Genomic DNA, 27,451 nt, shown 5'->3' with positions numbered 1-27,451 from the left:
GTATCTCATAATATATTGCTATGTTCCCTCGTGTTTCGCTCTATAGGCACAAACATCTTGGCTGCTCAACGTGTATACAACGCCTCAAGCGGTCCTCAACCAAGTATTCGCTCGATAACATATCTTCCGCCAGGCTCTTTCCTCTGGACCACCTTTCGAACTCCAAGGCCCCATCCTTGGCTACCCTTCTCGCCCATGAGACTCATCTCAACCTCGCACTCTCGTTTGTCCTTGCTAAGATCTACAATCTTGCCCTTTGGCTTACTCGCTTGTAGTAACGGGGTGTTGAGCGCAATGTTGATAATCTGCGGCCTCGTAACGGGAGTGAGAGGATGCATGCGCGTCTTCGGCGTTCGGCTGCCAGTAATAGTGGATGATGCAGCCCGCTGGAGATGCGAGTAGATGATGTATCCCGGCATCTTTGCTGGCGGTGTGCGTGCGAGTATAGAAGAAGGGTGTAAAAAGACGTATTTCGAGTGTGGGTCATCTGAACGCTCCGATTGTGACGAGAACAGAGTAACGTACGGCACATCGATCGCAGTCTTGGGCTTCCTCGGAAGCTCAGGAGGCACAGGTGCAAGGTCGGCGCGCATGGCAATTTGATCGATGAAGCCTGCGGCGCAGATCTGAGTAAGCAGATTAATGTTTCGCTCCGAAGGCGCTGGAAGCTTTGCATTGTATGCTCCGATAGCGGTGGGTCGATGTGCTCGGACAATGTTGGTGAGCTGGTGGCGGAGCTGACTGGCCTCGTTCATGGACTTAGGATTGAGGAACATGTCTTCGCAGAACCGGTGCGATTCAGGCTCGTACGCGTAGGCACAGATGGCGTTGCTGAGCTTGATGCAATCACTCTGCTTCGCGTTGATGCTCATCTTGGCCTGTGCGGCATTGTAGGCTTTGCGCAGCCGGGAGCGCTCTTCGGCTTCGATGTTGTCCTGCTCGGTACGGATGGCATCCGGGTCTTTGACGGGCTCACGTAGTCCGAGATTGTTCTCTGGGACGATGAGTTCCGGTACAGATAGGGCAGCCACCAATGCTATGGTTTCAGCTGCGAGATTCTGCGCGACACCCATCGCAACCATGCGGGCGAATCGTGGATTCAGAGGATATAACGAGAGCTCGTGACCAAGCTTCGTGACCTTGCCATCCAGAGACAGTGCCCCAAGGTATGAAAGCAAATTCTCGGCCTTCTGCAGACTTTCCCTATCCGGTGATGTGGGGAAGGGGAAGTTGACGACTGGAGCGCCCATACTCTTCAACTGCAGCACCACGCCCTCCAACGGTGTTCGAGAGATCTCCGGAGCTGCATACTCTTCGAAATCTCGCTCGAAAACGGCCGATGAGTACAGGCGATAACAGTGACCCGGTCCAGTACGACCCGCACGACCGGATCGCTGGTTGGCGCTAGCCTTGCTGATCCAGCTGACTTCGAAACTCTGGACGCCAGTGATGAGATCGTATTTCTTCTCCTTGGCTCTTCCGCAGTCAAATACGTAGCGGATACCGGGTATTGTCAAACTGGTTTCTGCGACGTTCGTCGCAAGGACAATAAGACGAGAGCCATCAGGAGGTGGGTCAAACACCCGCAGCTGCTGATTCGTGGGCAGTTGTGAGTAGAGAGGCAGAACATGTACGTTCATAACAGTGTCTTCTGCCTTTTCGTCTTCGATCTCGAACTCTTTGTCGTCTTCATCATCCAGCCCCATTATCACGGAGCCTTCCGAATCCGAACCATCGTCGTCTAGGTAGTTCTGATCTTCAGCCTCTCCGCCCAGCTCGATATCCTCGGCCTCTAGTGGCGTCTCCGCTGGAGAAACCACGACTTTGCCATGCTTCACTTCGCGTCCTTGCGTGGAGGGGAAGGCTTCCTTCAGCCGCTTCGCCAACTGTGAGATCTCGCTCTGTCCAGTGAGGAAGACAAGCATACCACCCTTGGGCAGCTTTCGATGTCCTCTGCAGACCTTACGATACATCTCCTCAACATAGTCTCGCTGGGTGCGGCGTGCGAAGTGGTTTACAACGGTGTATTGTCGACCTTCTGCCTTGATCAGTGGCGGAGGCTCACTCCTGAACAGGCGCTTGTTCTCTGTGAAGTCTGATATCCGCAAAGTAGCAGACATGATGATCAGTTTGAGAGGCTTGTTCTTTGGGTCTTCTTTGACCATCTGAGCGCGAAGATCCACTATCCTGCTAAGCATGCCGATAAGAATGTCGGTGTTCACACTACGTTCGTGAGCTTCATCGATGACGATCGCCGAGTACTTTGTCAACACGAAGTCTTGGGTAATCTCCCGTAGCAACACACCGTCGGTCATGAATTTGATAGCGGTTTTAGGACTCGTCGTCGTGTCGAATCGGATCTGGTATGCCACTTTCGTACTTTGGTCGCCGAGTTCGTCGCCGACGCGTTTCGCCATACTGACAGCGGCTACACGGCGCGGTTGTGTGACACCAATCATGCCAGGTGTAGGCCCGTCTGGCGCTCCGTATCCAGATTCTAGGAGAAACTGAGGCACCTGCGTGGTCTTACCACTACCCGTGGCACCCCAAACTACTACCACGTCGTTGTTGTGTATGGCCTCCATGATCTTCTGCTCTTCCGCTACGATAGGAAGCTGCAGTCTTGACTCTTGTATCTCTGGTGACCGTTCGACGTTCACGCTGAAGGCTTTCCGCGTCGCATCCGTCGCCGTTTTCGTCTCAAGTTCTGGGGGCAGAGGATCTTGCTCGGGAGCTCGAGGTTTGAAGTTCGCCGGAATCGGTGCGTAGGAGAGTTGGTTTGTCGGGGTGAAACCCACTTGCTCGTTTCTTTGCTGCGTTGCCCAAGCCTTGAAAGCCGACGTTCTTTCCTTCTTCGCGATCTTGTTCTCTTCGTCGGGACTGGTATCGCTATCCTCTTCGCTGTCGTCCTCAGAGTCTCCAGACTCTTCAGATTCGTCTGAAGCTTCGGATCCGGAAGTTGATGCCTCCTCCTCCGAATTCGAACCAGCGTCGTCGGACTCAGCAACAGATGCTTCAGATTCATCTCCACTGCCCTCATCGTTGTTCTCGCTGCCCGAGCTGAAGCCCTCCCATGCGACCTCTTCTTCGATCACGACGGGTTTGTTGGTCTGACCTTTCCGGCGCTTTCGCACTTGTATAACGGGTTTGCCCGACTCGTCAACCTCTAGAGGCCTCTTCAGCCCGCTTCCAAAGAGTCCACCAGTCTGCCGTGGCGCTGCGAGAGGCTGTGAGGTTGGCTGCGAGGCTTCGATTTCGGGCTCGGAGGGTGATGGGGATGGCGCTCGTTCTCGCGAAGAGCCGTTGGTTTGCGCTGCTTGCGAAGGGATCTGTCGTGCGGTTTGTTTCGAAGTGGGTATCGGCGCTTGTTCTTCGTCTGAACTTTCGTCTCCGACCTCCCTGACCTCGCGCTTCTCCAGTATCAGGCCTTCGTTCTTTTCCACATCTATGCCGGCTCTACTCTCAGCCAGTGCGCGCCTCATCGCCTCCCTCTTGGTGTCCGCTCCTCGACCGAGCTTCTTCGAGCTTTGGAATAAGCTGGTGTCGACTTTCTGGGTCGCGAGCTTCTTGAGCAGTTCGAGATTCTCTTCTTTCTTGAGTTTTGTATCCTGCAAATGTTAGCCTCGAAGTTCTTCGTGGAACAGTCGTAGCGCAAATTAACAACAAAAGATGCAGCGAGTCTTGTATGCTGTATCTCCACGTACAATGTATTTGTCGAGGCGCTTCTTCTTCTTGCCGCTCATTTTGCCCTGCGACTCTCGAGTGAGCTCATTCTTGAGCGCAGCCTTCTTCTGGGCGCGCTCCTGCTCATCCTGGGGCAAGATCTCGGTCGCATTGGTGTCGACGGCAGCTTCGTGCGCCGGCGCCTTCTGACGGGCCAGAACCTTGTGTTTTCGCTGTCGCGGTACGAACTTGGGCATTTTGGTGGTTGCGGCGTCGAGGACTGCTCGCAGCGCCCGAAAGTTTTTGGTGGGGATCTGACGCTAGTGGGAACTCCGCAGCACTTCCGCCGGGTGCGAGTCGAGTGGGCTGTTGATCTGGATTCAACACCACGCACCGCTAGACACGAACGCGAAAGTCGCACCAGCACTCTACTGCGCGCCTAACTACTTTCACTATACCAAGCGCCCGAATCAACTCGCTCGCCTTTTATCGCATTGCTCGTCGCATATCAGCTACCCCTCAGCAATAGCGATCGCATCGCACGGACAACACCATGGCAGCACCCACAACTTCAGACGACTACGTCGTGACGCCCGCCCCATACCCAGCGCGTACCAGTACGGCCACTGCGGCGATCAAGAGTATAGAAACTACAGCAACGACGGTCAACTTTGCGGATAAGATCCTCATCACCGTGACACAGAATGGACGGCTAGCGCATTGGGTATGTAAATGTATCTGTTTGTCTGTAGTCACTTTTGCTAACACCTGCTAGGTACATGTACCCCTTGATATCTCCGCGACCGATGCCTCCATGACCTCGAATGCCTACCTCGAACGCGACGAAGAAGATCCCAACTCAGATCTCCTGCCCATGCACCATCTCACGGCTACAACTATTCTCGGCGGCACCATGGCAGAGCTCGACACTCTGGGCTCAACACTCGCGACACAGATTGCCAGTGCCATTAAGCAGCGCGACGACAGGGAAACCAGAATGGTCGTACTGGGTATGGGACTGGACAAAAGCATGGTTGGAAGAGAAGCATTCAGCGAGCTGGTTGGGCTTGTGCTGGGAGTCATATGAGATCGTATTCGTATTGCTTTAATCTATGCAATGCTCGACGTGATAACCGTGGGAGTCTGTGCCCGAACGTTACTCCATCGAATCTTGGGTATGTTATCCATCCGTCCTCTAAGGTCAACTTTTGTCCCTCTATGCGCCGTCCCATGCTGACCAGTCAAGTACCGTAACGCCGACCCGATGCAATCCAGAACCGATTCCTTTATACGCTCTCACGGAGCTTGTTGATCAAAACATCGACCGACTCCATGTCGTTGGCATCCAGCTTTTGTTCCGGCTTGAACTCGGCGGGCACATGCTCTACAGCGGCATCGAGTGCAGCCTGAAAGTTACGGACGGAGGAAGACAGAGCGAAGACTGCCTTCTTGCGGACCTTCTTCTCGGTGTCTGAGGTGGCCATACGGACGAGAGTGGGGATAGCGCCGACTACGAGGAGCTGGGAACTGTTAGTATCGTACATGAGTGTGCGCAAAACCGAGGGTGCTTACCCGTTCTTGTGTCCGGATGTTGTTCTGGACGGCAGTACCACAGCACCATGCAGCGTAATACCGGAGTTCAGACTCCTTGTTCTCCAACTGTTCGACAAGAGGCACCCATAGTCCCAGACTCTCAATATTGTTTGCGTTGTCGAGATTCTCGATAAGCTGCTCAAAGTTGTCGAAGGCGGTCGTTCGATGCTCCAATTCGGCCTCTTCGTTCTGAATAACCTGCATGCTCTCCTGCATCAATTGCGCATCCGAGGGTCCTGACATTCCCGTCATGAGTTGTTGTAGCGCCGTGGCGTCGATTTGAGGCGGCGGTTGGTTGGCGGCAGCGGCATCATTGCGCGAGGCCTCGGAGTTCTGGATACCCCATTTGAGGAGGTTGTTTAGTCCTGGGTCGTTCATGGTGTTGGATAGATGTGTGATGTTTGGTGTGTTGTGTGGAGGGTGTGTGCAATCGCGGGGTGCGTAGCCATTGAATAATTTTGGCGGGCCTTATGACGCCGACGCTCGCGAGGGGACCAGCAGCTTCGCGGACCTTCCATGGGAGATCGTGCCCAAAACAGCTGTCAACACCATCAACCACATGGCGGAAAACGGACAAACACGACAAACATGGCGCGGTGCAAAAGCTAGTCGATGTCGGCTCTCAATGACATAATCACGACATATTGGCATCGAGCATGGCATTGTTGCTGCGAATGCTCGTCTGGCTAGGTGCACTGCTGCTGCCCCTCCGCACACGTGACCATCGTATTCGGAATGGGCGGGGATGGCGAGTTGGCGGTGAGCGAAGCCGCGGATGGCTGGGGGACTGACTTGTGCTCGACGCTGACTTGTGCATTCACAGCGCACCGGCGAGAACACGTAGGTGCTAGTGGAGTGTCGATGATTGCTATACGCCAAGGATCGAACACCGCTGCCTGGCGGTCTGGTAGAGTTGACGTGCGCCGACAGCAGCTTCCTCGATGCTGTGGCGGGGAGCTTGCGTACTCCCCCAGTACGTACCACCGGGATAGATAGAGTCCATTCTAGGCTGCACACTTTGGGCAGCACGTATAAGATGCCCAATGCTGTTATCGTCGTGAAGCCAGATCGCCAACGCTGAAATTATACACAATCCCCTTTAGGAGCCGCCCGTTCGTGCAAAGCCTCCTTCGCGCCTGCGCTCCTGCCACCCCGCTAAATCTGGGCAAGGCCGACCCGCTTATTTAGCACACCCAGTTCTTGCCTCTGCGCACAAGAACCTCAACCTCAACACCGCCGCCGAACTTGTAAGCTCCCCGAACACCTCCGTACCCTTTTTACTTTTTCACCGCTAGCTGCATCTCTGAGCCTTCCCACTGACGCTCAATTGCTCCAGCGCTCTTACATCGACACCCATCTACAACTCCACGTCTACTCTAATCTCACCCTAATCAATCAACATGGAGGGTAAGCAGCTCCACCCCGACCGCCCCGTGTCCTGACCATCGCCGTCCACCATGCCCTCTATCTCAATGAGCTCTGCTAACCTCGATTGCCCACTACAGAGGAAGTCGCAGCCCTCGTCATCGACAATGGGTGAGTTGGCACCCCCCGAAGCCCAACACCGCCATCCCTGCCGTGGAGGGGCTGTCCGCGCCTGAGCCTTATCTGAGCCGCGACGACGTCCTCCACGACAGCGCGCCATGTTCGGAGATGAAATGAGCTTGAGCTGACAATCCCCAGTTCGGGTATGTGCAAGGCCGGTTTCGCCGGTGACGATGCGCCCCGAGCAGTCTTCCGTAAGTACCTCCATTTCCGCCTCCCAGCTGCGGCGGGATCGAACGCCATCCCGAGAGCACTTCTGACAGCTTTGCAGCTTCCATCGTTGGCCGACCGCGTCACCATGGGTACGATGAACCCCCCGTAGCCCCTACGCACTCCGCCGTCTAACAACAAACAGTATCATGATTGGTATGGGCCAGAAGGACTCCTACGTCGGTGATGAGGCACAGTCGAAGCGTGGTATCCTGACCCTGCGATACCCCATTGAGCACGGTGTCGTTACCAACTGGGACGACATGGAGAAGATCTGGCATCACACTTTCTACAACGAGCTGCGTGTTGCCCCCGAGGAGCACCCCGTCCTGCTCACCGAGGCTCCCATCAACCCCAAGTCCAACCGTGAGAAGATGACACAGATCGTCTTCGAGACCTTCAACGCTCCCGCCTTCTACGTCTCCATCCAGGCCGTCCTGTCCCTGTACGCCTCCGGACGTACCACCGGTATCGTGCTCGACTCCGGTGACGGTGTCACTCACGTTGTCCCCATCTACGAGGGTTTCGCTCTTCCCCACGCCATCTCCCGTGTCGACATGGCTGGTCGTGATCTGACTGACTACCTCATGAAGATCTTGGCTGAGCGCGGTTACACCTTCTCCACCACTGCCGAGCGAGAAATCGTCCGTGACATCAAGGAGAAGCTCTGCTACGTCGCTCTCGACTTCGAGCAGGAGATCCAGACTGCCAGCCAGTCCTCCAGCTTGGAGAAGTCCTACGAGCTTCCCGACGGTCAAGTCATCACCATCGGCAACGAGCGTTTCCGTGCTCCTGAGGCTCTCTTCCAGCCTTCCGTCTTGGGTCTTGAGAGCGGTGGTATCCACGTCACCACTTTCAACTCCATCATGAAGTGCGATGTCGACGTCAGGAAAGACCTGTACGGCAACATTGTCATGGTACGTTTAACGCTATAATCTCGCAAAACACAGCTAACAGCAGCCAGTCTGGTGGAACCACCATGTACCCCGGTATCTCCGACCGTATGCAGAAGGAAATCACCGCCCTCGCCCCATCCTCGATGAAGGTCAAGATCATCGCTCCCCCGGAGCGCAAGTACTCCGTCTGGATCGGTGGTTCCATTCTCGCCTCGCTCTCCACCTTCCAGCAGATGTGGATCTCAAAGCAGGAGTACGACGAGAGCGGTCCCTCCATCGTCCACCGCAAGTGCTTCTAAGGTGCTGGAAGTCATGTGTCTACGCGATCCATCGACTGACGGTTTTCTTCCTAGCGTGTTCTTGCGTACGGTTCTCGAGATCATGACAAGCCTAGTAGCGGGGGCATCCTTGTATTGGTGCCTTGTTATCCCGGGGTTTTACACATGTCGATTGTCCACAAAATAGCACAGCGGGCCAATGGTTGGGTGTTTGAGTTATGGAGGAGCTTGAGCTCACATGGGGGTGTAGGATCTTAAGATTGTAGCTTAGAGCCTATGGACACTTTCATATCCCTTACGATCTTTGGCTGTCTCTGCGTGATCAGTGATGATGTGACAACGCAATCTGCAGCTGCAAGCTTGTGTGTATCTCAAAACCTCGACCTGGCACGTATTCACGTGAACGTACGACAGTCAAACACGCGCGACGCGTCGCAAACATGCCTGGCCTTTCGATCAAAGTAACGACGTGTAGAAATGGAACGAGTGGTTGGACATCCCTGCTAGCGCGGAATTGTGTCCTCCGCGGGAAGGCACGAAGCGACGCGTTCCTCTGCAAAATGCTTACTTGCACCCTTCCATCTCACGCATGAATCAGCATGATATGACTCAAATCCCCATATAGATCCTCCCCATCTTACCCAGCTGTTGCGTTGTTCATTCTACTATTTATCCTTGTTGCCGCGACGCTGGTCATACTGGGGCGATTGCCTCCGAACTCAAACCGGCACGCGACTTCCGCATCTAAAGTCGCCCGAGCGGCCTCTATTCAGTCGGGATGTCTACATCATCTAGCAAACCCGCTGATGATAACACACCTCTCCTAACCCAAGTAGATCCAACACCGATAACAGAGGATCAATCAATCGACCCTTCATCTCAGCAAGATGACATCGAAGAAGAAGATCAGGATAAGCCACTGCCCAAAGCTCAGATCTTTCTCCTGTGCTTTACGGTATGCGTGGCGCCGATCTCCTTCTTCTCCATCTTCCCTTACATCAACTTCATGATTGAGAAGGTGGGCAATGTGGATAAGGAGGATGTTGGGTTTTACTCGGGCTTGATTGAGAGCTTGTTTAGTGCGACGCAGATGTGTGTTATGATTTTTTGGGGGAGGGTAAGTACCACTTATTTTGCTGTAAAGGAGGAAAGACACTTGCTGACATAGCATCTAGGCTTCTGATCGATATGGGAGGAAGCCTACTCTCGTCATATCTTTGTTGGGCTTGACTGTCGCCACGACTCTCTTTGGGATGAGCCAGACCCTCTGGCAAATGGCATTGTTCAGATGCTTGGGTGGTGCCTTTGCTGGAACGGTCCTCACTGTCCGAGCTATGATATCTGAGAATAGCACCAAGCATACTCAAGCACGAGCATTCAGTTTCTTTGCTTTCGCAAGCAATATGGGCATCTTCATCGGTCCGCTGATAGGTATGTGTTCTGCAATGACATGAGCCAACAATGAGCTAAGTACATATCTATAGGTGGTGCACTCGAACGCCCTGCGGATAAGTTCGCATCAACCTTTGGCAAACTGCAGTTCTGGCATGACTATCCCTATGCGCTTCCTAACTTTGTCGTATCGGCTCTCGCTATCTCTGCAGCAATCACAACGATGCTGTTCGTCAAAGAAACACTGCACATCCATGGCGACAAGAAGAAGGCCGCAAAATCCACCATGTCTACCTGGGAGCTGATCAACCGGCCCGGCGTCATGCGAGTACTGGTCGTATACAACTACGTGATGCTCATGGCATTCACATTCACAGCCGTCTTTCCAGTCGCCCAGTACACACCCGTCAAATTGGGTGGCCTCGGCTTCACCGCAGAGCTCATCGCTGCATGCACAGCGTTGAATGGAGTATCTCAGGCAGCCTGGCTACTCATTGTATTCCCTGCGCTACACAAGCGCGTGGGTACTGGCTATGTGCTCTATCTATGTGCATCGGTCTGGCCACTTCTGTTCATCGTCGGTCCGGTATACAATTTTCTACTCCGACATGGGCACACTACCATCTTCTGGGCTACTGGGCCACCTCTTCTAGTCCTTGCAAGCGGAGTGTCGATGGCCTTTAGTAAGTCTCCAGAGTCACCTGTATCTTGCTTCGCTAACATATACGACAGCCAGCGTCCAGCTCGCGCTCAACGATATATCACCCTCACACGAAACCCTCGGTACGCTCAACGCTGTTGCACTTGCGGCGCAGAGTGGCATTCGATCAGTAGCACCGGCTCTTGCGACTAGTATATATGCTATTGGCGTCAAGTACCATATTCTGGGTGGTCAGCTCTTCTGGCTTTGCCAGCTCGTTCTGTCATTCGGCTTGTTTGGACTGTTGAAGCTGCTTCCTGCGAAGGCTAGGGGAGACGTGAAACCGAGACTGTTCAACGGCAGTGCTTGATGTATGATTCTGTATAAATGGAAACACTACCCCTGGGCATGTAGTTATGCCAACTGATATCGAAATACAGCAGGAGGCTCTTATATGTATGGATGTACTGTAAATTGCGGGGATGTTATGGTAGTGTCGCTTGCGTGTATGGAAGCACATTGCCCACAATGAAGCATCACAGAAAGACTTGAGGTACGAATATCATCGAAGGCTTACGAAAAGGCAGTTACAAAGCTTGCTCTAGACACAAGCGCCGTAAGAATCGCACATTCAGGTCAAGTCAACATCTTACTCTGAGCTAACTACACTAAGATTTGCACCTGCCTTATCTGGAGCCTGCGAAGACCTTCAACCACCAATAGGCAAAGATAGTCGACTGAGGATCCTCACGGAGACAGCGATCAACTTCATAGGCTATAAATTTGCGCATATACTCTGACTGTGTAATCTAGATCACAGCCGATGGTTTGGGGGCTCAATTTAGCTTACGGGGGCGCAGCTGCCAAGCCTGCGTAGGCTGACACTACCTAGGTGTAGCTCATACCCACCCTCAGCATTTCGCTTCCTTCTCTACGAACCCTTCACACTTCTTCCGACCATGAAACTCATCAATACTGAAACCCTGGAGCTCAAAGACTTTATAAGTCGTCCACCCAAGAAATACGCCATCCTGTCTCACACATGGGGTGACGAGGAGATTGACTTCAATGAGATGCAGTCTGGGCCTGATACCAATAAGGCTGGCTGGAGGAAGATTCGCGACTCGTGCAAACAAGCTCAGATCGACGGACATGACTACATCTGGTGTGATACTTGCTGCATCAACAAAGACAGCAGCGCTGAGTTGTCGGAGTCTATCAACTCTATGTTTCGCTGGTACCACGAAGCCGAAGTATGTTACGCTTTCCTCGAGGATGTTCAAAACGTCGAAGACTTTGCAGGCGCCAAGTGGTTTACGCGCGGCTGGACTCTTCAAGAACTCATTGCGCCCAAAAGCTTCGTGTTCTTCAATAGCACATGGCAAAACATTGGTACCCGAGAAAAGCTGGCAGATGAGATCGCGGAAAGGACTAAGATTCACAAGTCTTTTCTAAGCGGTTCTATCAGCAAAATCCATGAAGCGAGCTTTGCCAAACGAGTCGCTTGGGCGGCGAATCGCACTACGACAAGAGATGAGGACATCGCATATTGCCTCTTGGGTCTCCTCGATGTCAACATGCCGCTGCTTTACGGGGAAGGAAAGGTCAAAGCATTTAGAAGATTGCAAGAAGAATATCTCAAAGTCCATCCGGATCAGTCGTTCCTCGCGTGGCTTCTTCCTCCAGGGGATGGAGGGCCAAGGGCCTCAGATGGTGACCTTCTCGCCAGTCATCCCGAGGACTTCGGACAGTGCAATGGGATATCTCTGGCAGGTGATGACGCTGCTCCCTTCACTCTAAACAACAAAGGGCTGCAAATCCGCTTGCCATTATTCCAGAACAGGAGTGACGATGCCAAACGAAGTCCCGAATATTTCGCCATTCTCGCATGTTACTCGGACGCGCTACCTGAGTATCGTATTCGCATACCTCTACGTGCCGTGGAGAGGTCTGCCAAAATATTCACTTTCTTTCCCGGCCGTGAGCACGTTCCTGTCTTGCCTAACGAGTTTGACGCTGCACATATGACGAATTGCTTTATACTCAGGACCGCCCCGCCTTTGACCCCCCGGTTACTGTCCGTCAATTATTTAAACGAATCATTGATCTCGTGGAAACCAAAGATCGTCTATCACAATCCATCGACTTGTACCTGGGATTGTCTGAGCAAGCCTGGAGATCTGGATCCGAGCATTCTGCGCCCCGAACTAAGCTCACGATTTCCGCCGATCCGAGTGCCCGGCCAGCGAGAGAGGGCCAGCTATGGGGTCCTTCTTCGTCCTCCGCCTTCATACTTGGACATCATAAGCAACGGCTGTGAAGACACACCGTGCTCGAAGGTTCTGATTCGCGTGAACGTTGGATTCAAAGAGCGATATGAAGCGAATGTACTCATCCAATCATTCCACGTTACCAAAGACGAGATCTCGACAGACTTGGAAGATTTCCCCAGCACACCGTCCACAGAGATAACGTCAAACTCGCGCTCTCGGGTGGTCTCCATACCCACCCAACTATCAGGAACGATCCATGCATCGGCCTCGTGGAAGCGTAACTCGAGCCAAGACGAACTGTCCGTGAAGATCGATCTGGCATCAGTCGATAGACCTCGTGGGCGTGAACTGGGCACGCTTTCGATGAATGCATTCAAGTTACTTCTCACTAACGACCCATTGGTGCATGCTCTCTATGCATTAATAGCAATGCTGACCTTGCCTACGCTGGGTCCGTCGTATCGAACGCCAGGCACAATGATCAAAGCGAGTGTACCCATCGTATTCATTTACTGTCGATATTGGATGGAGAAGCTACTACGACGACAAGAAATGGAAAAGTATTTTCGTTCACCAGTCGTTCTGTTGGTTTTTCTAATCGGTTATTCAACATTCATCGAGTACAATGATGTGTCCTCCTCACGAGTTATGCCATCCCTAGATTGGCTAACTGCAATTGGGTTCGCGCTGCTTGTGCTATCGGATTCCATATGGCACATAGGCTTTGAATATACAAACAAGGAAGAGCTATCAGTGGAGGAATCAGACCCCAGCACTGGACTTGAAAGTCTGTTGTTAGATGACACAATATGATAGGCGACGGAAGGAACTTGGAAATGGTACTGTACAGTGCAGTTGAATAGTTAAATTTACGCAAATCTTCACAAAAGAGTAGTCTTTCTGGGTATGAGATGTAGAAGTCTCGCTTCATCTAGAACAGAGTAGCTTATTGCAAGTCTTCATCTTGAAGTGGGCTGCAAATCCGTTCAGACTGCGAATTGTTGCCCTGTTCTAGATCAACACTCCACCGTAATGAGGTAAGAACGCGTGACCTTCCAGCACTAATCTCCAGGGCTACCTTCCAGCACCCAAGCCACCAAGACTGTCGCAAATTCCCGAGCCACAATGATGTACAACACCACTGCAACCCTCCACGTCATCCCCAAGAAGCAAAGTAGCACCTCTAACGGCCCGTCTCGGCGGCATCGACCCGCGCCGACAGCACCACCACAACCACCCGAGCCATGACGTCCTTCAACCCACGGAAGCTGAAACACGTGCAGTCACGATAAGGCTACACAAGCAAGCAAGCATTGCTTTGCACCAAGTCCCAGCCCCCCGGCCATCGCTTATCTGCGCTTCCCCGTCGCAGCTCGTGCAGCCAGAACATCGGCGTGATGACATCGAAGGCGGGATGATCACACAACACCCAACCACCCCCCAGCCAGAAACACGCAATTCTCTGCCCAGCCAGCCAGCGTGTCCAAAAGCCGCCCGCGGACACACACCCTGTGCGATCGACATTGCGTCCTGCGACGCAAAAAGTTGCGGCTAAACAGCTGTCGTGCACGGCTTGCGATACGTATCGTGAGGAAAAACGTCGACTCCGCACAGCGGCGATCAAACGTCATGCATCGTGATAAGTGAGCATGAGTCGGGACTGTCGCACAGTCACGCAGTTCCCGATTCAAGTTTCCTTTTTGCACATCCTCCGTGTTCGCGTCGGGAGAACGCTGCGCGGGAGTGGTTTTTATTGAAACGTGTATCAATACAAACAGCATCCATGTCAGGAGCAAAGTAAGGCTGCTAAGATGTGGGCGACGAAACACTCCGCGTCTTGGCCCGGGCAGAAAATGCGTGACAAGCAATTCGCAAGCCTTTTTCCCCATTGTCAGAGCGCCTCAGGATCGGGAGACGTGATCAAGGCGCGACACGTTGTGCTGCCGATGCGAAGAAGATGCGACAAGCGTCACAATGGCATCAGCCATCGTCGTCGTGAACGATCCGATGCGACGCGCTGCGATGGCATGGGGGGCTTGTCCACGGGTATGTCACTTTGCCCAGACAGGCGCACGCGAAGAGGTTTAGTTCCAACCGTCACGGAGGCTCGGCACGCTATTAAGGCCACCCAATATAACCAATACACCACTGGATCGCGACGAAAACGTTGGCCGGAGATGCGCATCACCATCTAGCCCAACCTCTTTTTGAAGTAGTTTCTTCGGGGGTACTATTAGTTCGTAGGCTTTACGTGGCATGCTTGGAATATTGCGATGCGATACGGAAAAGGAGTACAGCAACTGTGTCTCGATCGCTCAGTCTCCCTTGACACCCCCATTGGGTGGGTGAGCAAGATAGCTAATGTCGTCCTAAGTAATCAATTGCTTCACCGTGCATGTGTGTCACGTTCGCCTAAGCATTACATGCCTTGCGCGAGCTGCTGCACAAAGTATGTCATGTTCGCGATAGCTTGCATGGGCTTGCCCAGCCGTTGGTTGGTGCATTAGTAGAGAGAGGCGATGGCGTGCAGCTGTCGCTTTACCCCGCTTGGGAACTGGCAGAGAGGGTGAGCTACCACGAGCTATCTACCCCGCGTGCTGTTATGGTTTGCTCCGCGCAGAAGTCGTAAGTGGCTTGACTTGGGTATGCATGCTGTGTGACCACCAGCTGTCGTTCTTATCGGTGTTGTGTCGACGGAATGTAAGGCGGGTGACTAGCGGCAATTGGAAGGCCGTGAATCTTTCCGATGTACTAGCGTCGCGTAGGACTTCGCGTGAAGTTAATTGCACGGATGTAATTGGGGAACTCCAAGAAGCTCAAGATCGAATTCAGGAACACAACATAGGGCAGAAAAGTTTGGATCACGCTAAGCACAAGGTCACAGCAATGATTGCAATGGGGGTATTAATTTGAGACAATGAAATTATGCTTCTTGGTATACATGAGAAGACTAGCAAGACAGTGATGAAAAATTAACCTTGCTTCAGGTGGGTTCATCAATCCCGTACAAATATCCAAATACACATCGCGTCATGGTTGAGTAGCGACCCTAATTTACTCGTCATCCTCCTCTTCAACAGCACGGGGAGCAAGGACGTAGCGGGTTGTGCCGTGCTTGTCCTTGCCGTGCTCGAGAGACAGCTTGCTGAGGGCAGCAATCATGTTCTCAATGGCAGGGTTCTTGCGGCTGCGGTCCTTGCGGCCGAGGGTGTCGAGCCATGCAATGCGGTTAAGCATGTAGTAGACAATGGCGATGATGATGGTGACACCAATGGAGTAGGCCCAGACGACAACGACGGTGACAATGTCGACCCATCCGTCGTCACGGAACCTGCTGTTGATGGTGGGAGGGTTGGTCTGGTAAGGAGCACCGGACATCCAGCCGAAGAGGGTGAAGATGGTCGCGAGAGCGTCGACACCGAGAATAGCGATAATCAGCTGGAATGAGGGGAAGGTCTTGCCACCACGGGTAACGAAGATCAACCAGTTCTCAGTAAGAGCAACCTCGAGGAAGAGAATGGGCTGGATAGCACCGAAGTTCTGGATGATACCTCCGCTGGGGATGAAGAGAGTACCACGGACGATCCAGGTACCGAGAGCGAGGAGGAGACCGAGAATGACGGAGATGAACCAGATCTTGGGCAGTTGCCATTCGACGGGACGTTGCTCAGAGTGGGCATTGTCGTACGCGACAGCGACGGTGGCCAAATCAGCGAAGAGGGCAAGGAAGACGATGAGCTCAGCGCGGATGGTCTCGTTGAGGATGATCATGGAGGTGACCAGGTAGACTTCCAAGTGCAGGCAGAGAGCGATACGGTACTGGATGTAGGCCTTCATACGCTGGAAAATCTGGCGAGATGTCTTGATAGCCAAAACAATGGTGGAGAGACCGGGGGCAAGGAAGACGATATCAGCGGCAGCCTGGGCAGCCTCGGTGGAACCCTCGACGGCAATACCACAGTCAGACTTCTTGAGCGAAGGAGCGTCGTTGACACCGTCACCAGTCATGGCAGTCAAGTGACCACGCTGTTGGAGCATCTCGACGACCTGGTACTTGTGCTCAGGGAAGACTTCAGCGAAACCGTCGGCGCGCTCAACGAGGTCGTGCTGGGTAGTACCAGTGAGACCACCGCCGATGAGCTTGGAAGAGTTGTAAACCTTGGTACCGAGAGCAAGCATCTTGCAGGTCTCCTTAGCGATGGCAATAGCGTCACCAGTCAACATCTTGACGGGAACACCAAGCTGCTGGGCCTCAATGATGGTCTGGGCGGTATCCTCACGAGGGGGGTCGAACATGGACAAGAGACCGAGAAGGATCCAGTCACCGTCGTTCTTCTGGTAAGCGACACCGAGAGATCGGAAACCACGGCGAGCGAACTCAGCGGCCTTCTCCTTGTAGAGGGTAGCGGTGACCTCGTCGCAGTTGGCAAGGTTAACAATGGCCTTGGGGGCACCCTTGGCGCAGACGTACTTGTCGCCGCCCATGTGGCAGACAGCAGTGATACGCTTGGAGACGGGGTCGAAGGGAGTGAACTTCTCAGTCTTCCAGCCCATGTTGAGGATCTCGCGGGCCTTGGGGTAGCGGCGGATGGTAAGAATGGTAACCTTGTCAATGGGATCGAGCGACTTCAGGTTGTGGGAAGAGGCAAGAGCAGCGACAGCCATCATCCAGTTGACGTCCTGGCCCTCAGCAACGTAAGGCTCACGGAGAGAGAGCTGGTTAGCGGTGAGAGTACCGGTCTTGTCAGAGCAGAGAACATCAACACCGGCAAGCGACTCGATGGCAGTGAGCTTCTGGACGATAGCCTTCTGCTCAGCGAGGTAGGCAGCACCGACAGCGAGGGTGGTGGTGGTGACGACGGGAAGACCGACGGGGACACCGACGATGAACATGATGAGGGCGTAGTGGAGAAGGGTGACGGACTTGTCGGTTCCCTCACGAGCCTTAGCAATGGGAATGTGACGGAAGAAACCACCAATCCAGGCGAGCAGGATGAAGAACATGACGAGGACGAGAAGCGCCGTTCCGATGGAGTTCATGATAGCCTTGAAGTGACCCTGGTCCTGAGCGCCCTGAACGAGGGTAGCAGTGCGACCGACGAAAGAGTGCTTAGCAGTGGTGATGACGATACCGTAGGCCTTGCCGCGCTTGCAACCAGTGGTGTAGTAGGCGACCTCTCCCATGTACTTGTCGACAGCGAGAGACTCTCCGGTGATGGACGATTGATCGCAAGCAACGAGAGGGTGGCCCTGGGTGATAGGGTTCTCCTCGTCGAACTTCTCCTCATCGACTTCGTCATCCTTCTCGTCCTCGGGGTCAGCGTCGTGGAACTTGTCCTCAGCCTTGAGCTTCATGTACAAGTCGAAGTCCTCAGGGTGGTCGTAGCCGCAGATAAGACGGGCGTCACCGGGGACGGACTGGCCCTCCTCAATAACGACGATGTCACCGGGAACAAGCTCGCGAGCGAGAATGGTCTGTTGCTGGTTGTCACGAACGACGGTGGCCTTCATGGCGATATCACCCTTGAGCGAAGCGACGACATCGGCAGCCTGCTTCTCCTGGTACCAACCGACGATGGCGTTGAGCAACAGGATACCGCAGATGACACCGAAATCGACCCAATCCTGAAGACCAGCGGCGAGAAGAGCAGCGAGCTCCATGACTATCGTGCGTTAGTTTTGCGCTAGGCCAAATTGTGCAGGGATGCTTACCGTATAGAATGGGACCAGTGAAGTAACCGATGAATTGCTTGAGAAGGTTGGTCTTCTCGGAGGAGATTTCGTTGAAGCCATAACGCTTGCGACGCTGCTCGACATCGGCGGATGTCAAACCAGTACGGAGCTCAGTGTTGAGGTCTGCGATGCGATGTTAGCAAATTTGTTTCCTCATCGTGTTGCTCATCTCGCATGCTGCAGAAGCGGGTAGTTTGGTGGAGCCGGTCTGCATGATTGGCTCCACCGAGGAGGCCGCTATCGCGTCGCTAGCAGGGAGCAGCTTGAGCGCGGACCAGGCCCGCGCCAGCCACCAGATGTCGGCCCTCGAGCTCAACAAAGGATGAATTGGCGAGGCAGGTGACGCGCCGCGGCGCATTGCTGCAAACGGATGCTGTGAGGGAGAGAGTGGTAAAACTTACAGTCGTCAGGGACAGCGCCGGCGTCCTGGATGGGAGTGGCGGCGGTGGGAGAACCCGACTTCCAGAACTGCCACCAGGCCTTCTTCTTCTGGGTCTGCTCGGCGTGCGGGTTGGTTCGGGTGTCGCGGTAGAAGAGGATGTACTTCTGGAGCGCCGTGTACTCGTCCATGCCCTCGAACTCGGTCATGGAGACGATGGACTTTTGCCGCTCAGCGGCGCTGGAGGCGCGGGGGCGCTCAACATCGTCGTTGGGCGCCATCTTGTCGAATTAAGGAATGCTGTTGCTCGTATGTATTATTATATCCGGTAACTCTAGGCACAGAGAAGGCTTTCCGAGGCGACTTGACGGTGAGGTTGAGTGTCAGGTCGAATGTGCTGTGCAAATGGGTAACTGCAAGCAGGGCCTTCTCTGTGAAGAAAGTGCAGAGGGTGCGGGAGAGGCTCTGGTTAAGTAGCGCGGCAGAAACTCACCCACGTATCAACCCAGGGAAAAACTCAGCAAGGACCGACCTTTGGCCGCTATGAGGGATTTATGATTGTCATAAAGCTAACCGCGGATGGAGCTTAGCTCGAGCCGAGAGTCCCGGGGGTGAATTTGTTGTGAGCGGCCCGTGCGCCAGCCGCTACATCATCGGCGCGCGACATGGCGCAGAGATTGGCCGTCGCAGCGCCCGGCCGAGCGTGATGCGCTGATGACGGAGTGCTTACTACGATGCTGTACGGCTGCGACTGCGGTTGCTGTGTGCGCAGACTCTGGTACCTCGACGGCCACCAGCCGACAGCAATTGGGATGTCAGCAGCCGGCGTCGCGATTCGCAGCGCGGTTCATTGCTTCTCCACCAGCGGCAGCAGAGATTAAGCTGGAGATAGCGCGACAGTCCGCGACAAGCGTGCAGCGCTGCAGGGATCAGCTCCCATGACGTTTGGCAAGAGCGACCGGCAAACAGCTCCTCCACGCACCTTGCTCACTCCGGACGCACCAAGCTTCAGCACTCACACGCAGGAAAGCTTGAGTGCTTGGCGCGATCTCAGCCAGAGTGCGAGGCATTTTCCCCCCGTACGAGAGAGCCGCGTATCCAGACTGCTCCCCACGCTGCCTGCGCGACTTTCCGACTTTCGCATTTGCACAATTTTCTTCTAGCGGCCTTCCAGACCCACGAACCAAGATATGCCACTTATCCCAACTCCCTCAACTGCAGCCGCCGCGCCATAATATCCGACTCCCCCCATGCAGCGCGCGCGACCAGCATGCCCAGATGAAGCAATTGTTTTCTGCCCCCCGCGTAATCGACCGCCGCCGCTTCTGCACAAAGGACCGCACTCCATGATTAAGCACGTGCCAAGCAGCTAAGGGGCGTCTCGGGGCCTGCCTCGAATCAGCCTTAGCTGTCCACCACCCGACCATATCGGCCGAATCAGAGGCCCCCAGCCGCCCAGCGTCGCCTGGCCAACGGCTCCCAATTACACCCCATGTTATGGTCATACAATACATGCTATCTGCGACTCCACACGTCCCATGGCGCCGTTGCGATGCTACGCACACACGACGTTGCGCAGGGTCCTGTCTGTTGAATTTGGATCGCGACCGAGATGACTTGGCTGTCGTGAGGCTGCAGGCATGGATGCGCCAACGCGCCCCAGTTCTTTCCAGACCGAGGAAGGCCTTCCCAACGAGGAAGCCGCGTCGGCGCGCCACGTGACGTCCTGCCTGTGGCTCGCTCTCGCCTCCCTTGGCTGCGCGACTGCCGATGCTTCGCCGGTACACCAGTGAGCCTCACCGCATTGCCTCAGCCTCTAGAACGAGTGCGGGAATAATCATCGCACCCACAAATATCACCCTCTGTCGCCGCTTGTGCTAGATGTTATGCTGCAGAAGACGTTTAGTGCACGCCTATAGGCTTATTAATTACTAGTCTATACTATTAATCTCTCTATTATCTTTCTTTAAATTAAAACTAAAATATATCTTACTTAATTTAATACTTTTCTACCTTATACTATAAGCTTAGTAATAATTAGTATATTACTAAAAGTAGTACTATTAGTAAAAACTCTCTTATAAAGTTATTTAAAAGCTTATAGCTCTTTACGTATAAAGAGCTTAATATTAGAGTTAATAAAGATATTAGTATAAATAAAAATAGTAGCTATTATACTTAAAGTAACTATCTAAAGTATACTTATTTAGGCGTAATTAATAGCGTCTATATATATAGTAGTAAGTTCTACTAGCTTTTATTTATAAAAGTTAGTAAGTTTATATCTAATATATTTAAACTTACTAAAATATAATAATAGTAGCGTATAAGTAGCTTATTAAGTAATTATTATTATTATTACTATCTTAAAGTATATAGATAAAAATAAAAGAAGAAGAAATAATATATAAGTATAAAGTTTTTATACTTCTATTCTATCTAAGTATTAGTAGTATATAACTATAGTATACTTTAGTTATTAAGTTAAGATTTTTTTAAGTTCTTATAGTTAAGAAATACTAAAGCTAAGGCTTACTTCGGACACGTGATCTGTCGCCGCTGCCGACACTAACCTCTCTATGTCTGCCCCGAGCCCTGAATCGCCAACCCCCACCGCCAATACCGCTGTCGGTCCGCGACCGTCACGCGCATTGCAACGCCATGTGCGTGTCATGTCGCCTGAAGACTTACCGGTCGAGATATGGCACATTATCATCATGTATATAGACGATCTCTGTTTCGCCTGGTTCGTGCTGCGCCAGATATCTCCCTTTCTGGCTCATGTCGCGCAAGATGTCTTCGCGCGCATCGTCTCGCGTACCTGCAGTCTTCGCTTCGCTGGACAGACGCTATGGAACTTGCTGTAAGCCGCGTTTCACCCTGCGCTGCTCGGGAAACTTTCACTCACCATGCCAGTCCTCCTGATCTTCGCTGTGATACACAATCCCCATATCACACCTTCCGCGTGCAGTTGCCGTCGTTTCGCTTCCAGCCCTCGTCTTTTGTCCCCGCTAGCTCCAAGGCCAGACTTGTTCTGAAACTATCTTCACCGGCAACTGTGAACGACACGCCATCCTTGCGCCGGCCATATGCAGGGACGGTAGACCTGACGAGCCGCCTCACTCAGGTTTTCTTCCATCCCGGCGCTGTCGCAGACGCCGAACGCAACCGTTTGCTCAAGCAAGCCCACTTTGTGCTTTTTGATGACCAATTAAAGAGCGTCCGCCTGCCTTCACCAGCCATCGATGTTACCGCCCAGGAACTATCGCTTGACTGGCGCCAGCTCTGCGAGACCTTGATGCGCGACCAGTTCAAGTGTCGCTTTGGCTCCGGTGCGTCGGTCCCCTGGTGGAGAGAGTTTCCGTGACCGGTCCTGTATCACATACCAAGAGCCTACTTCACCATCGTCACGAGGCCATAACATGTTCTCCCGTCTGGGCAAGCGCACAAGTAATCTATGCTCGTTGCACCCCCAGATGGGTTTGATGGCCCGCCAAGTAGCAGATCAATTTTGCGTCAGCAACGGATCTGTGTAGATCGCCCTTGGCACTGGGAACACACACCCCCGACGATCCAATGTGTCCGCCGTGCGCCTCTCCTCCTTCTCCGCCTGGGCATATTCCTTCATGGCTTCATGCCCGGGTCATTATCGTTCACCATCCGCACCTTACTTTAGACAAAGTATGCCCAGCTTCTCCAAGTGTTGCACTTGGGTGCGGCATTTCTGACATTGCCTTGGCTTCCCTCGCGGGACTATCCGAGCCGCGGACGTCCAAATTGGTTTTCCAGGATATGATGCAGCTCAACCTCAATATCGTTCTTGATGAACACACACAACCGTTCATTCCGGCTACCATCTTTTACAATTCATTGTAGTGGCCACCTCGACGTCGTCTTGGTGTCAGCGCGAGCCATCACCAGCAGAACTCCGTGACCAGTAGTGCAGTTACCCCAGAGTATACACAGTCCACCTCCGTGGGGAAGCCAAGCGTTCAGTAGTACATGTGTTCCTTCTCCTCTCCCAACAGTGTGTCAGCAGATTATATGTCTTTGTCCTCCGCTGCCAAGTAGCTCTGTGCGGACACACCAGCCTCGGCGGAGACCGTGTACCACACAGCATACATCTCCTGTCTGTGCAACTTCTTGGCCACTTTGTCTTGTTACTTTTCTTAATTAGACTACATCATGTGTTACTTTGCGCTACTCTACTTCATATCTCTTTATATTCTTGCGTGCGTTAGGTCTTATTTGCGCCAAGTCTATAATCCTTCACTGTAGGATGCTGTGTTGTCACTGACAAACTTGGCTTAACATCAGACTATTGAGTACTTGCTGACTTCAGTAAAGGATTGCATGGAAATATGGGGGTTTCGACTTGGCTCTGCCATGAATGTGGCTTCTGGTACAAGACCATGTGTCAATCACAAGCATTGTGCCGTCTTATCCGCTATGGCTGCCAAGCATACCCGCTGCACCTAATCCACCTCTTACAGATCGGATGCTGAATGACAGAAATCTTCATATTGCAATGTAATGATGTAATGTGTCTCTTAGAGTTATCGGTGATATTCAGATACGCTGTATTGTGTTGTGCTATGCTATGCCATACCTTGTAGCGACCAGCGCACAACATAGTTCGTATTTTCTCTGATACCCGTGGAAAAGGGCACCAGGTAGATGTTGAATCTGAATTTTCTGATGTGAACATGCCGTGTCATCCGCGTCGTGGGGGGGCATGTTGATGGGGCAGGTGGTGCTGTTCGTCGCCTCGCTAGAACCACAATTTATTTTGCATCAGCAAACAGAACATTAATTCACCACACCACCAAATTTGTCCAACACGCGGTCAAAAGATCGGAAATGGTTGAACAAGCCGTGAAAATTGGATTGCCGACTTTTCCAAGAAGCCCGACATCGCTGGGCAGGGTTAAAATAGATAGGGCTGAAGTTTACGTTCCTGTCAGCAGCTACCGGGTGCATCCTTATCCGACGCAGAAAAGGTTCACAACGGCGTGGCAATACCGCAACGTCAAAACGAAGTCCGCCCGAAAGACGAACGTTATTATTATGGTTCAATGACATGCTGTCACTCCAAGCAAAATATACGTTGCACCAATTTACCGCATCGCCACCTCTACTACACGACACCCGTCCTCATCGCCGCCATCGCACTCTTCATAGCCGTAACAACATGATTCGCAACAGGCGCATGAGCGTTCTGTCGGAAGAGCAAGATATACCTCACCATCACACTCGCCTCATCGGTAATAACATGAACACCGGTGGTAACGCTGTTTCCCTGCCCAACGACCTCGCACCCAAGGATAACACGCATATTAGCCAGCGCACTATTCTTCCAAGTCGAGTAGACAGGCGCATAACTAAACGACGTCGCAGGATCTTCAGCCATATAAATACCCCTTCCGTACACAGCGCCCGTGCGTTGAAGAGTCGTACCCGAGCAGACGATTAGACCTTTAGCGAGGATTGCTGGGAGGCGGTCGAGTGATGTACCGTGAAATAGTACTGTAGTCTGCGTAGAAGGCCTCGGAAATTTTGCCATATATGCCGTTTCCAGTGCCGGACTCGCATTCGCCAGGACAAAATGATGCGTCCCCATAGGCAGATTCTTGATCCTACATAGACCGTTCGCTGTAGCTATATAGCCTCTATAGTGCGTACATGCCCATGAGATGAGCTTCTCAGCGTCGGCGTGGTATCTGGATAGGACGGTGGAGATATGGACTGCGTCGCGGATGACGGACAGTTTGGGGAGACTATCGAGTATGGTTTTGACGGTGCTGATAGGGTGGATGGGACAATTGGGGAGGAGCTCGGTTTTGTTGGCCATGGCGGCGCTGTAGACGGAGCTGAGGAGCATGTCGACGGCGAAGATATCGGTGCGGATTTCGGGGATGCGGACGTCGATGGGGAGGGCGTACCTGTGTTGGCGGTGGTTAGTGATTGTACTAATGACGCTTTCTGTTCGGTGATGGCTTACCATAGCAGTTGACATGCGACAGTCCAACATGGTGTAGATCTCCGCAGTTGCGTGTTCTTCCCTTTGTGGCGGCAGCCGCAGGAGATGCATCTTTGCCCCATTTCTCCGATCATAGTCTGGACGAGGCCGTACAGCCCTCTTAACGATACGTTCCCCGCGCGAAGGTACCGATGGATATGCCTGTTCATCTGCCATACGAAGACAGTTTGCTTCGAGAAACACACATTACCGTGTGGTGCATTGGAAGTTGCAACACAGATCCACGGGAAATGTTGATCAGTCTCTATACCCTTGTCACTGTCGTAGTGCACACAGAACGCGGGTGGCTTGCTCCCATACCGATCGATGGTTAGCCGTAAGAGAAGGTTGTTCGCTGTGCTCGGTACGCCCATTGCGCTTCGTTGTAGCTCAGTGTAGGAAGCGAGTGTGAAGCTCATCTCAATCTCGTCATCATCGATTAGTTCAACTAGATCGATGATGCCGGAAGGTAGTTCTTGTATTTCATCTTCCAGCAGATTGCTATCGGGTATATTGTACTCCTCGATCAGCAAGGCTGTCTGCAAGGGGTCTTTCGCTTTCAGTGTTCGCTTTAGCCCTTCGAGGCGTTCGGCTTCTTGCATGATCTCTGCTTCGATGCTATCCCAGAATTCTGTTGCTTTAGAGAGCGTGGCTTGAGGGATGGTCTGCTTGTATACTTTCAACTTGAGTAGCTGAGCGAGGCGTTCGATGATCGTTTTCGTCTCTGCTGCTACGTCGTCATCTTGTATCCAACCAGCAACCATGACCTCAGCCACAGCTAGTGGGATGTCGTATCTTCGCTTGGCAATTGTTTGAAGGGGTTTCTTCTTCTTTGGCGTCAATGAGTCTGGTTGCGTCATGATCTTGTGCTGTTTGGACGCGCCGTCGTAGTAGACAACATCTCTCGAGACGATCCGAGAAAGACCAGCTTGCTCGTGAGTAGGAAGACCAGGTATGTCCAGAAATCCACATCTCGCATCCCAAATCTCGTTGCAAGCTTCTATAGCCTCATATGGCGCGTTCAGTAGTTCAGATAAATACTCAATGACCTCGCGCATATCTGATATTCGACCGGATATCCATATTACAATGTTTTGCATAATCCTCTCGGCTGAATTCCCTTCCGCTTTTTGGAGATGTGAAAGCATGGCGAGATTATGTCTCCTTTGTGTTTCGGTACCACAAGATAACATTCGACGTACTGCGAATGGACTGTCGGACACTTCTTCGAGCTTCGTTAAGGTGGGCCCGAACTTTGCTACTTCTGATACCCAAGTCAAAACCTGGGGCCGCAGTAGAGACGGTAACTCGTGTTTGTTGGTGTGATTGGCAATGATGTCGGCGAAGATCTTCTCGAATGATTGCATGAAGGAGAGCCATGTCGCAGGATCCATGGTTTGGATCAAGTGGTCGATGATGGCAGTGCCCCATCGCGCTTCTTGCTTCTCACTTTGGTTCAGCCATCTTAGTAAGACCCCTCTCCAACATGTTTTGCAACCTTCCCGTGCTGCCAGGGTGTTCGTCAAAGCAATGATGGCTTGCCGTGAGTCCGTCTCCTGCACACGAACGATACGCACTATGTCTCGGACAAAAGAAGAAGATCGACCCAAGCTGAGATCTACTGCGAGCTCATAGATACATTCGCACTTGTGTCCAGAAGGATTGTCGATATCTCTTGAAACCATTATAGCTAGCATGCGCCGGTCGACATCATCCACACTTTCTCCGGTATTCTCCCAGACTTCAAGGATATCACGCAATATTTGCTCGGTATTGTCGCAAGATACTTCGGCAGTAAGCAGGTGGTCGACACAGTGTTTCTCGATGATGTTTTCAAGTGCGTGCCGTGATTTTTGATCTTTCGCATCTGATGCGAATAAGAGGGATTCAGTCGAGGTATCAGGATCGAACCAGACGAACGTGTGCCTTGTCTGCAATTCGTTTTGATGTAGATTTTGGGCGGCGACGTATATCTCCTTGATCGATGTCATTCGTTTAGAGCTGGGCCATGCGCCGATATTCGCTCGGACAGCAGGCTTCAGTTGCGGGAATATATGTTCGGATGCTTTCACGGCCATGCAAAATGTGTGTAGCTCAAGTAGAAGGCGTAACCAAGCCGAAGTCTTCATCTGATTCCTTACGACAGATTGGCACTCGCGAAAGCACTCTCCAATCCCCTCGAATAGCCAATCTTGGAGGAAAAGCTCGCGAAAAGCCGTCGCTTTTGGTGCGTCGAGGAGATGGAGGAGTTGTTGAAGAGCGTGGACATGGAGTCCGCCGATTTGCTCCTTCTCGGACCATAGTTCGCGAATGAAGGCATGATTATCTTTCTCCGGTGTACATGCAATCTCTAACGAAGCGTCGAAAAGATCCAAGCTGCTCTTCGTAATTGTTCCGCCGATAGTCAATGCTCGAAACAGATTGAAGAGGCTTTCGCCTTGGGGCAGCGAAGTGGAGACAGCATCCAACCTTACCACAAGTCTTTCTAAGATGGTCGCTAAACATGCTTTTGTGTGCTCAGGGACCTCGATGATCAGGCCGCGGTAGTGTACCCAGTTCCTTTGTTCGCCATAGTCCGCTATCAAACCCTGACGTAAGGTATGCTTAGTACCTGTGATCATATCAGGTCCTTCCAGAGCCGCGACGTCGAGGACAGTCGACATGTGAATGGTGTCTATCCTAGAGAAACGCGTGATACGATCAACATCCGGTGTCCAAGAGGCCCACATTCTCCAGGCTGGGAAGTGGTGGCGATCGAAGATAGATTCTATGTTGGTACAAGGTGAATCCGAAGACGACGACACGTCCAGTTCCGTCATCCAGTCTACTG

General features: G+C 52.6%; 7 protein-coding genes across 7 annotated transcripts; 3 read left to right on the top strand and 4 right to left on the bottom strand.

The window, feature by feature from the left end:
* Positions 1–95: 95 nt before the first annotated feature.
* J4E87_006680 (uncharacterized protein) lies at positions 96–3,920 on the bottom strand (the record flags this gene model as incomplete). The annotated part of the gene is made up of 2 exons (XM_049378281.1): positions 96–3,608; positions 3,705–3,920. The coding sequence occupies 2 exons, from the start codon at positions 3,918–3,920 to the stop codon at positions 96–98; spliced, it is 3,729 nt and encodes a 1,242-aa protein (XP_049232085.1).
* Positions 3,921–4,216: 296 nt separating this feature from the next.
* On the top strand, positions 4,217–4,750 carry J4E87_006679 (uncharacterized protein; the record flags this gene model as incomplete). Its single annotated transcript, XM_049378280.1, has 2 exons — positions 4,217–4,387; positions 4,439–4,750. 2 exons carry the CDS (start codon positions 4,217–4,219, stop codon positions 4,748–4,750), a joined length of 483 nt encoding a protein of 160 aa, XP_049232084.1.
* Positions 4,751–4,949: 199 nt separating this feature from the next.
* On the bottom strand, positions 4,950–5,634 carry FES1_2 (hsp70 nucleotide exchange factor fes1; the record flags this gene model as incomplete). The annotated part of the gene is made up of 2 exons (XM_049378279.1): positions 4,950–5,183; positions 5,236–5,634. 2 exons carry the CDS (start codon positions 5,632–5,634, stop codon positions 4,950–4,952), a joined length of 633 nt encoding a protein of 210 aa, XP_049232083.1.
* Positions 5,635–6,656: 1,022 nt separating this feature from the next.
* Positions 6,657–8,206, top strand: J4E87_006677 (actin; the record flags this gene model as incomplete). The annotated part of the gene is made up of 6 exons (XM_049378278.1): positions 6,657–6,663; positions 6,762–6,792; positions 6,940–6,995; positions 7,073–7,103; positions 7,157–7,928; positions 7,976–8,206. The coding sequence occupies 6 exons, from the start codon at positions 6,657–6,659 to the stop codon at positions 8,204–8,206; spliced, it is 1,128 nt and encodes a 375-aa protein (XP_049232082.1).
* A 757-nt stretch (positions 8,207–8,963) lies between these two features.
* J4E87_006676 (uncharacterized protein) lies at positions 8,964–10,587 on the top strand (the record flags this gene model as incomplete). The annotated part of the gene is made up of 4 exons (XM_049378277.1): positions 8,964–9,302; positions 9,361–9,616; positions 9,670–10,260; positions 10,310–10,587. 4 exons carry the CDS (start codon positions 8,964–8,966, stop codon positions 10,585–10,587), a joined length of 1,464 nt encoding a protein of 487 aa, XP_049232081.1.
* Positions 10,588–15,544: 4,957 nt separating this feature from the next.
* J4E87_006675 (uncharacterized protein) lies at positions 15,545–18,883 on the bottom strand (the record flags this gene model as incomplete). Its single annotated transcript, XM_049378276.1, has 3 exons — positions 15,545–18,153; positions 18,203–18,346; positions 18,625–18,883. The coding sequence occupies 3 exons, from the start codon at positions 18,881–18,883 to the stop codon at positions 15,545–15,547; spliced, it is 3,012 nt and encodes a 1,003-aa protein (XP_049232080.1).
* A 5,188-nt stretch (positions 18,884–24,071) lies between these two features.
* On the bottom strand, positions 24,072–26,699 carry J4E87_006674 (uncharacterized protein; the record flags this gene model as incomplete). The annotated part of the gene is made up of 5 exons (XM_049378275.1): positions 24,072–24,148; positions 24,285–24,544; positions 24,604–25,670; positions 25,824–26,552; positions 26,694–26,699. 5 exons carry the CDS (start codon positions 26,697–26,699, stop codon positions 24,072–24,074), a joined length of 2,139 nt encoding a protein of 712 aa, XP_049232079.1.
* Positions 26,700–27,451: the final 752 nt, after the last annotated feature.

The sequence above is a fragment of the Alternaria ethzedia genome (genome assembly GCF_023757985.1).
Source record: "Alternaria ethzedia strain BMP 0044 chromosome Unknown scaffold_16, whole genome shotgun sequence".
Lineage (NCBI taxonomy): Eukaryota > Fungi > Ascomycota > Dothideomycetes > Pleosporales > Pleosporaceae > Alternaria > Alternaria ethzedia.
Note: the sequence above shows the minus strand (reverse complement) of the source record. Positions and strands in the feature narration are given on the sequence as shown.